Genomic DNA, 10679 nt, shown 5'->3' on the forward strand with positions numbered 1-10679 from the left:
CATCAGTTCATCAGTAAAAACACCTACAAGTGCAGGTGTTTTCAGAAGGGGGTTTCTAAGGCTAGGCCACAGCTTCTGCTGGTGGGTGTGGCTTCTGGAATGGAGGTCTGTTCCAGGGAGGCGGATCTGTCTGGGAAACCCTGTCCCCAAACCCTGTTCCCCTGCCCTCTCCCCGGTTAGCGACAGCACACCAAAAAAAACAGTCGCTGTGGAGTTGACTCCCGCTCATGGCAACCCCCTGTGTGTCAGTAGAACTGTGCCCCATGGGGTTTTCAATGACTGATTTTTTGGAAGTAGATTGCCAGGCCTTTCTTCTGAGGCACCTCTGGGTGGACTCAAACCACCAACCTTTTGGTTAACAGCTGAGTGCACCACCCAGGGACATCCAGTTAATGATAATAGCTACCATTTAATGATCACTTTCTTCGTGCCAAATGCTTCATATCTCACGGAATCCCCCGCAACAATTCTATGAAGTGGGACTTCCCCCATTTCACAGGTGGAGAAGCTGAGGCTCAGAGAACGGAAGTGAAGAGCTCTGGGTCATTCACTAGGGAGTGACAGAGTCTCACATAACAAAGTACCTGACTCGGAAGCCCTTGCTCTGAACTGTTTACTGCAGAATAAGAAACGGACATTCGGCTCCTGGGTCACCTCTCTGAGTGAAAAACCACATAGACTCAGAAAGCCACAGCTCCTGATCAAGTCAGAACAGAACCTGCAGGGGCTGCCCTTATGAAGGAAATCTGGCCCGTCTCCAGCCAGCGCGTCACCCGCCCATCTGACCCAGCGCTAACTTTCCATAGCACGTGGCATCCGCCACATCTCTGCCCATCCAGCAGCCTGGAGGGTGTGCAGTGTCTTCATTTCTGTTTGCAGATGGGGCGACTGAGGCCCAAAGTGATTGTGACATTGGTGGGAGGTAGTTCAGTAACTAAAGGGCAGGGCAGGGTCTAGACCCAGGCCCCTTCCTGAAGCTTCTGGAAAGCCAGAGCCCAGAGCAGGCAGGAAGAGTTCCAGGGTGTCCCAGGTTCTCAGGCAAAACCCCAGAGAGAGGGCTTCAGGACTGGGGGTGGGGGTATAGTGAGCTGGGGTGGGGGCAAGAAGTGTTTTTCAGACCCCACACTCAACCTGCCACTACAGTCCTACAACAAAACTAAGTTGTCGTTCCTACCAGCTAACACCGACAGTGCGTGTGATTCAGCCTGCTGTGTTTGGGCTCTGAGTCACCCAGTGGAGGAAACCTTCATGGGCTTGGTTCCCACTTCTGTGGGTGACCCTTCTCTGACTCGTTCCCTCTCGGAATCGATATTACAGATGGGGCTTGAGGGCTATCTTCAGGAGTATCAGGGCTGGAAGGGCCCCAGAGCCCAGCTCAGTGACCAACAGCAAAACAGAGACCCAGAGGCATGCCTGGAGTTCCAATGACCATTCCATTGACTTCGAACTTCCCCAACCCTCTGTCATCCCCACCTCCCTCACCTTCACTCCTACATCAAATAATATAAAAAGCAGCCTGGACTCTGGAGTCAAATCTGGGTTTACTGTTTGATTTTGCTGGATACTTAACCTCCCCAAGTATCAGTTTCCTCACCTATAAAATGGGGATAATCACACCTACCCTGCAGGGCTGTTGCAGAGGTTGGAGACTATGTGTACAAAGCACCTGGAAAGGTACTTGGATCCTGCTCCTTCACTTAGTTGTTCAACAAACACGTATTGGATACCAGCTGGGTGCTAGACCCTGTACTAGGCCCTGGGGCACCATGGTAGATAAACCAGAACATGACATCACTCTTGTGAGGCTCACTTTCCACTGCCGGGCAGACAATAAACAAGAGACGTGTCAGATGCTAGTAAGTTTTAGACAGAGAATCAAATGGGTTGATGGGACAGAGTGACTGGGGGCTACTTCAGATCAGGTGGTCAGGGAAGGCCTCACTGTGGAGGTGGTGCCCCCCAGCCACAAAGAGTGGTGGAGGCAGGATTCAAACCCAGGCCTGTCTGACTCCAAAACTTGTACTCTTGACACCACACTGTACTGCCTCCTCAAAGCAGGTGTTCGATAGGATCATTATAGCTAGTGCGTACACACACACACACACACACACACACACACACACACACACAGTCAGTCCTGGGGAGACATACAATAGAACAGAAATCTTGGGCTGTATCTAAACCTCTGGGGTCCTGGGGGAAAAGTCTCTCCCTGTTTCTTCCTCTCTGAGGACCAAGGATACTTAGGAAAGCCAGTTCATTTCAGAAGGTGACAGGGTCCGTGGCCCTGCCCCTGCCCTGCTCTGTGACCTTGGGCAAGCCCTTCCCCCTGTGGCCCTCAGGAGTCTCAGCTGTCCATCCCCAGTTCTAAAGGGCCCCAATTTTAAGGCGTGCCCCTTGGGGAGGCAGGTCGGGCCGGAAGGGGCTGCTTTGAGGAGTTACAGCACAGAGACAGAGCCTGATTCTAGAAGCCCCAGCCCGTCCACTGCCCTCTGCCTGGATCAGTGCCTACCACCTCCGCCTTTCCGTCCGCCGGCCTAGGGCGTGAGGAAGGAGGGACACTGAAGGGGAGTCCCGGGACCCCATGGGAGCCGTGTGTCCATCCGCAGGGGTCATGCCCAAGCACGGGCTGGACGTGTCAGCCTGCGAGGTGTTCCGCTTCTACAAGCTGGTGACTCTCAAGGGCCTGATCGAGCCCATCTCCATGATTGTACCCCGGAGGGTGAGTGCAGCTGGGCTGGGCTCCCAGGGACCCCTGTTTTGACTCCTAGCTTGCTCGCCACTGACTGCGGGCCTAGGGGAGCCCAGGAAGTGGGGAATTCTCTAGACTGGGGTCTTCAGGCCCAATTTGTGGTGGGGGTGCGGGGCCTTCTAAGATGGGGGCAGTTTGGCTTGCTAATAAATACAGGGTGGGAATTGCAAGTAGAAGACACCAGTGAGAGCAAAGGCTTGGGGGCGGGAAGGCAGGTGGTGTGGTTGGCAGTCAGTGAGGAGAAGAAGCTGGCTGCAGAGCAGGGGTTTCCTCAGCAGCCCCCCATCTGTCTACCTTCTGCTCCCGTTGCTGCAGTCGGATTCCTACCAGGAAGACATTTACCCCATGACACCAGGGACGGAGCCAGCCCTGACCCCGGATGAATGGCTGGGAGGCATCAACAGAGGTACTGAAAGGGTGGACTTCCCAGGCCCTTGGCTTGGGGCAGAGTGCTGCTGGGGGCACTGCCCAGGCCCTCTCCTGGGTCCAGGCCTCCAGGTTGCCTCCAAAAGGGTTCCTTCCCCATAAACAGCCCAGCACCAAGGCCACTTGGGCAGGTCTCTCCTCTGCTCCAGGACTAAGGCTCCTCATCTCTAAAGACAAGGGTTGGACTAGATGACCCTGAGTCTCGCAGTCCTAGGATTCAAGGCCTCCTCTTTGCAGAGCTGGATCTTTCTGTGTGGCATGGAGGTCAACCCAGGCCACCATCTTTCTCCCCCTGCCCCAAGGCTGCCCCTCACACTCCCTCCCCTCTTCCTGGGCCCCAAAATCCTGAATAAAACTTTTTTTTTAATTAAAAAGATTAAAAATAATTGTTTTATGGAGAAAAAAGCACAACCTGCCCTGAGATAACTGGAAATCATAGCACAGAATATAGCCCAGACCCCGTCACTCACCGTCTGCCTGACCTTAGCCAACTGATCCTCAGTTTCCTCACTGTAAAGTGGGAGCGCTTGGTATTTACTTCATAGGATTGTAAAGATTAAATGAGACATTCCATGTAAAGGACTCAGCATCGTGCCTGGCACGTGTTAACTACTCAGTATGTTAGCTTTTGCTGTTTATCGTTATTGTTATTGCTGTACCATCACCATCGCTGAGTCAGAGCCAGGTGTGATTTCAAAGATCGCTTAGACCAATGGCTCTCAGCCTGGGACGGGTGGAAGTGGGCAAAGAGAACTTACTTGGGATGCTCAGTAGTATGGCTGAGATAGAATTTGACAAGACAAATTCAGTTTTGTAAACTTTGTTTTTGGAGGAAAACCTATTGTTTTGGAACATGAACGATATAAAGACACGCGTTGCATCACTTTAGAGATGAGGAAGCGGGGACTGTGAGGAATCAGGACTCCCCCATGTTCATTCCGTGTGTCAGTGGCAGCCGCCCGGCTCCTGGCGCCCTGGCTGGTGGATGACATACTACTCACTCTGCTCTGGCCCAGGCATTGTCGCACAGCCAGGGCAAAAGATCTTTGCTTTCAAGCTGGTCCTCTGGCTTCCTGACTTTGGCAATGGGGAAACGCTCACAACACGTGACATGTTGAGTATAAAGAGAACATTAGACTCTGGTTCTTCTGAGCTCCCGCTCCTGCCTCCAGCTTCTGATCCCTGCTGGACACGGGAGCAGCCTTCTCCCATCCCAGCAGCTAAATGGCAAAGGGTTTCAGGTGCCAGCAAACTTGTTTCTGCATTCTAGAACCTTGCTCTTTTTTACACTGAGTCGATTCTGTTAATAAGGAAAATGGGCTTTTTTCCCCAGAGATTGAGAAAACCAGGAGGAAGTAGTGGGAATTGAAAGCAGTGAGGGCCTGAACATAGACACGGGCAGGCCTGGTAGTATCTGAGCAGGAGGAAGATCAATCAACCAAATTGGTGCCCCCTACATTGGTTATGTACCATCCCGAGGATCCCTGTCATCTGCCTCCCACCCCTACTCTCCAGAGTCCTCAGGTAACATGCAGGAGTCAGACAGTCTGCACATGTCAGGAAGTTTAATTGACCTCATAATGCCCATTGGGCACCATGGGAACAAGCAAAGAGATGTCACAGGTGCAGCCAAGGAAGATGTTTTCACACATTTCCACACTGCCAAATCTTTCCCAAGCCCAGCCCAGTTCAAGCCACTTCCTGTCTTCATAACAATCCACATCCCATAATAATTATTGTTGCCAGAAGGACGGGAGGAGCAAGGCTTTGTTCAGAGGTATCAGTCTCAGGGGTCTCATCCAGTGTCTTCTTTATGTCTTATTTCTTGACATCTACAGCATCCTCTCGCCATCTTGGTACCAAAGATCCCCCCTCCCAATGTCCAAACACCGAGAGCACATGAATGCCGAGAATCCCAACCCGACCTCACCATACCCAGCCACAGAACAGGCTAAGAGACCACAATCTTGGCCTTCAGTCTAGTTCCCCCCATTTCCCATTGCATCTTCTCCTGTTTAAACTTCCCCACACCCTCGGCCAACTGTCAAGCATGATGTAAATGAAAGACACCTTCACCTGACTAGTTCATCAAACGTCAGTGAGAACATTTCCCTTGCCTTTCTTAGATCCTGTGCTGATGTCTTTGAAAGAAGGCTATAAGAAGTCCTCCAAAATGGTATTTAAGGCTCCCATCAAAGAAAAGAAGACTGTTGTAGTCAATGGAATAGATTTATTAGAAAATGTCCCACCCAGGACAGAGAACGAGGTAAGGAATATAAGTTATTATCTCCACAGGCTCTGGAAGAGCTGGACCTTTACATTTCAGTTATGGGTTTCAGGCCTGTAAGCCCCCTCCAGTCTGAGGCATTTTTCTTTCTGTGACAAATTCCGTAGTAAGCCTGCTAATGGCTTCCGTTGCCTCTGACCCTAATAATAGAGGCTAGGATATCAGGGGGATATTGTTGCCCCGCCCCAAAACCCACGGCGTCACATGTCTCCTCATGAATTCATTTCAGAAGGCTGCTGTCATGTGGTGTTACAGGAGTTATAAATTCTCGACTACTGGGGGAAAACGCTTCACCTTTCACCTCACAGCACTACTACCCTCTCTGGCATTTCGGCAGTGATGGGGTCTGGCCATTTCCTGTCTTGTGGAAGAGGCCGGGTGTCTATGAAAGTGCTCTTGCACCATTTGGAATGGAAGTAGCTTGCTCAGGCGCAACTATAGCCGGGCCTTATCGATGCCCCCCAAAGACTTCTCTTCACCCCAGTCATCAGTGCAAATACGGTTCCGTTCAGCAGGATTTGCAGAATGCTGACTGTGTGCCAGACACTAGACCTGATGCAGCTGAAATAGAGATGGTTACATGGACCCACCTGTGTTTGGTTCTGCCATTTCCTGGCCTTAAGTCTGTTTCCTTATGGTAAAATGGGGATATGAAATACTGGGAGTGTTACAGAGATAATCCATAAGTGTCTAGCAGTCTTCCTGGCTCATCTTAAGTGCTCAGAGAGGCCAACTATATTGTGTTGTGTAACAGATTACCCCAGAACTTTATGGCTTAAACCCACAAATATTTACCATATTTTTATGCAAATAACATGCATATTATATGTTTTTTTCCCAACCACACAAACCTCTCGAACATTATTTTCCTAGGCACACTATGCACGTTGTATGTGGGGCGTTATTTGAGTGGGTGCATTATTTGTAAATATATGGTATTATCTCACAGTTTCTGTGAGTGCCTCTGGCTCAATGTCTGTCATGAGGTTGCCATTAAGCTCTCAGCCAGGGCTGCAGTTACATCTGAAGGCTCAACCGAGAAAGGATCTTCTTCCAAGTTCACTCATGTGGTTGCTGACAAGATTCATTTCCTCACAGGTTGTTTGACTGAGGGCCTCAGTTCTTCACAGACTGTTGGCCAGAGACCTCCCTCAGTTCTTTGCCACATGGGCCTCTCCCTAGGGAAGCTCACAATATGGCAGCTAGTTTTTCCCAGAGCAAGTGAGAGAGGGAGAGATAGAGAGCAAGAGAAAGTGTCCAAGATGTAAGCCACAGTCTTTTTGTAATCTAATCTTGGAAATAGCATACCATCACTTCTGCTGTATTCTATTTATTAAAGCATATTACTAGGTCCAGCCCACACTCAAGGGAAGGGGGCTTCACAAGGGTGTGAATACCAGGAAGCTGGGATCTTTGGGGGCCATCTTAGAGGCTGCTTGTCCCACCAATTTATGATTATCAGTATTATTAATAAAAATAAGACAATTACTGATCCTTAGGGCTTCACAGTTTTATAGGGGAGATTAGCAGGTAAACTGATAATTGTCATAAAATATGTTTACATGCTGTTATAGAGGGATGTTAAGATTTCTAGGGCCAGATAAAATTATGCAATGAATGGGATTTGCTTCAGAATAATTCCCAAGGGCGTGGTGCAGGAGAAGTGGGTGGGAGGAGAGATGAAGCAAGGGTCATGTGTTATTTGTTGAAGCTGATTAACAGATACCTGGGGGTTCTTGGAGCTATCCTTTCTACGTTTGTAAATATTTGACATTTTCCATTTTAAAAAAATGTAATTGATGTCGTTAAATTGTACACGTGAAAAATCTTAAATTGGCGAATGTTGGGTTAGTATATTTTTACAACAATTTAAAAAAAAGTACCCTGAGAAAGTACATGGGTTGCTGTGATCGCCCAGGTGAACAATCATAAGGGTCTAAACTTGGCTCTGGCACTGGACGTAAAGAGAGCAGAGTTGAATAGCAGTCAAATAGAGTAACATTGAGCTATATAAATTTGTCTGTGAGAATCAGAACTAAGAACCTGGTGGAAAATTTGAGAGGGTCTCTGGTCAGACAAAATGAATGCCCCTAACTCTCTACACTAAAGCGCATGCGGCTTCCTTGACCCTTGCTTAGAGCCTGCTGACTCTGGTTTTACCAACAATTTTAGGCATCACAGAGGCTTGAAAGCCACCAATTAGAAAGCAGGGCTGGAAGAGATAGACACTAAATGTGAAGAGGCAACTGATAGCTTGGTACAAGGGAGGAGATTTATGGTTGCACAACTCTGCAAATTTACTAAAAATCATTGAATGGTACTCTTAAAATGAATGAATTTTAGGATACGTGAATTACACTTCAGTACAGCTTTTTTTTTTTTAACTGACCAAAAAACCATGTAAAGAAATTTTGAAAACTTGGAAGACACAGGAGTGTAGGAGCATTTAGTGTAGAGACGAATAGCGTATCGTTCCTCTGATCAGATATAACCAGGGTTGGTGGGTTGTTGGTTAATTTTACAAAGTCAGTTAAAGGAGAGAATCATAAAAATGATACATATACATCCTTTGAAGCTTTTATTTCATTTAAAACATAAAAACCTGGACATTCCTTTAGCAATTTTTGGTGCAGGACCAGGCCTTTTCTTTGGGAATGCCTTTCCTGCTGGTAATATGCCTCATCTGTCTCAAGTAAAGCACACCTTAGCTCCAATTTCCAGTTTCAGTTTCTTTCAGGTGGAAGGAGAACTTAAAGTCCATCTGAAAGCAAAACCCTAATTTTGACAACATGTTCCCTAATCTAATTTGAAGGCGGATTTACTGAGGTGTAATTCACATGTGATAAAATTCACCCTTTGTAGTATGTAGTTTCCTGAGTTTGGACAAACGCATGCAGTTGTGTGACCACTGTCACACCATCAAGCTATAGAACGTTTCCCAATCTTCTCTGGTTCTATCACCCACATCTCATTCAGCAGCAATTTTTTTTTTTTTTAGAGAGTCACTTTATCAAGATTTTCTAAAGCATTCAACTTAGCTTGTATAGAAATAGCAGCTCCCTTTTTGTATGCATATTTCATCAGTTTATATCATATTTAATTAAATTATACAATTACAGTAGTTAATGCAACTCACACCAGGAAGTCTGAGGACAAACACACCTGACTCTTGGTCACATTCAACTCTAACGTGTGGGGGTCTTTGAGTAGCCTCCTGGCTGCCAGGGCTCAGGGCTTCCTGGGCATCTGTCGGTCTGTTTTACAGAAGGAATGATCTATACCACTTGCCGTCACGTCTACTCTGACTCATGGCGACCCCATGTGTGTCAGAGTAGAACTGCTGTCCATTGGGTTTTCAATGGCTAATTTTCTGAAGTAGATCACCAGGGCTTTCTTCTGAGGTACCTCTGGGTAGATTCGAACCGCCAATCTTTTGGTTAGCAGCTGAGTGCGTTAACCATCTACACCATCCAGGGACTCCACAGAAGGAATGGAGAGGCTGGTTAATCCAGGGAGTCAGCCAAGTGAAGGTCTGTCAAGATAGCTCTGCTTTCGCCATGGCCACCCCAGTACAGAAATCACTGCCCAGTGCAAACTTTGGATTCCTATGATAGTCCTGAAGTCCCTGGGTGATGCAAGTAGTTAACATGCTCAGCTGCTAACCATAAGGTTGGCGGTTCCAGTCCACCTAGAGATGCCTCAGAAGAAGGCTGGTGATCTACTTCCAAAAACTTAGCCATTGGGAATCCCACGGAGCACAGTTTTACTCTGACCCACATGGGGTCACCATGAGTCAGAATCAACTGAGTCAGAAGGCAAACAGTGGTGGTGGATGATCATCCTATGTCATCAGGAAAGAAAAGCTAGATTTCATTCATATCCTGAGTCTCCGTAATAAGGGAAGGATGCAAAACATTTTAGGAAGGTTTCCATCCAGAGTAGTAAACAAAATGTTAGATTTAGGCCCATAAAGGGTAAGTTTGGGATATTTGGAAAACTGGCCTGTGTGGCTTCACTCCTTGCTCAGGGCGCCTGAATCAATGAGGCAGCTCTGCATGAGCCGGAGCCTTCTTTGATTCCTACCTCACAGGAGAATGTAGAAGCCATGAGCTGAGTGTGCCGAAGCGAGATCACAATGACCATGAGTTGCAATGACCGTGAATTGCAATAACCGTGAATTGCAATGAACATGAGTTGCAATGACCATGAGTTGCCCAAGATGCTGAAGTGCAGCAGCAGTGGGAGGCCCAGGGGAGAGAGGGGCAGAACCTGGAACGGGAGGGCATGAGGAGGGGAAGAGTCTGGAGACCCACTTGGGAAATCACTTTCTCACCTGCTCTCCCCCTGGCCCTCCGTGGGCCCCTCTCCTCATCCACTCCAGCTCCTCCGAATGTTCTTCCGGCAGCAGGATGAGATTCGGCGGTTGAAAGAGGAGCTGGCCCAGAAGGACATCCGCATTCGGCAGCTACAGCTGGAACTGAAAAACTTGCTCAACAGCCCCAAGAACCATTAGCTCCCTGGTTGGGCTGTTTTCTAAGCCAATCTCTCCATTGTTTCTACTCGTCCCATAAATTTCCCTTATCCAGTGACCCCAGAGACGGAGCCAGGACTGGAGCTGGGTGAGGGACCAGCCTGAGGACCCCACCTACCACCTCGAGAACTGGAAGCCGACCTTTGACCTCTTGACCTCACACTAATGAAAGTCCCCAGCCTCTCCTGGAGACTCACCGCTGGCAGCCTCTTTGCCTGACACCCCAGGAGCCTGGACTGCCCTCAGCTGGGTGAACACCATGGACTCCCTGAGGGCCTGCCCTCACTGAACCAGGGATCCCAGCTAGACTAGGATGTGGACTTGACTAGACTAGGATGTAGACTTGACTAGGCTAGACTAGGACGTGGACTTGACTAGACTAGGACATGGACTTGACTAGGATGTGGACTTGACTAGGCTGGACTAGGACATGGACTTGACTAGACTAGGACGTGGACTTGACTAGACTTGACTAGGACGTGGACTTGAGTAGACGAGGACGTGGACTTGACCAGACTTGACTAGGACGTGGACTTGAGTAGACTAGACTAGGACATGGACTTGCAGGGGGACTGCCCGGACACTCCAGCACTCCCCACTGGAGCTCACAGCATCACAGATGGTACCACAAAGGGCAGGCTGTATTTGCAGGTCAGCTGAAGTTCCCCTCCCCTCTTCCCCAC

At 48.6% G+C, this 10679-nt stretch overlaps 1 protein-coding gene across 2 annotated transcripts in view; it reads left to right on the top strand.

Annotated features, from left to right (window-relative positions):
* The window catches only part of CORO2B (coronin 2B), an 87137-nt gene extending 76846 nt beyond the window's left edge, over positions 1-10291 (top strand). For both annotated transcript variants that reach the window (XM_004374696.1, XM_004374695.1), the window contains 4 exons: positions 2610-2722; positions 3068-3158; positions 5305-5444; positions 9847-10291. In XM_004374696.1, coding sequence (XP_004374753.1) covers positions 2610-2722; positions 3068-3158; positions 5305-5444; positions 9847-9978 — 476 coding nt within the window. In that variant the 3' untranslated portion in view covers positions 9979-10291. The remainder of the gene's footprint in view (positions 1-2609; positions 2723-3067; positions 3159-5304; positions 5445-9846) is intronic.
* The last annotated feature ends 388 nt before the right edge of the window (positions 10292-10679 follow it).

The sequence above is a fragment of the Trichechus manatus genome, unplaced genomic scaffold, assembly GCF_000243295.1.
Source record: "Trichechus manatus latirostris isolate Lorelei unplaced genomic scaffold, TriManLat1.0 scaffold00030, whole genome shotgun sequence".
Lineage (NCBI taxonomy): Eukaryota > Metazoa > Chordata > Mammalia > Sirenia > Trichechidae > Trichechus > Trichechus manatus.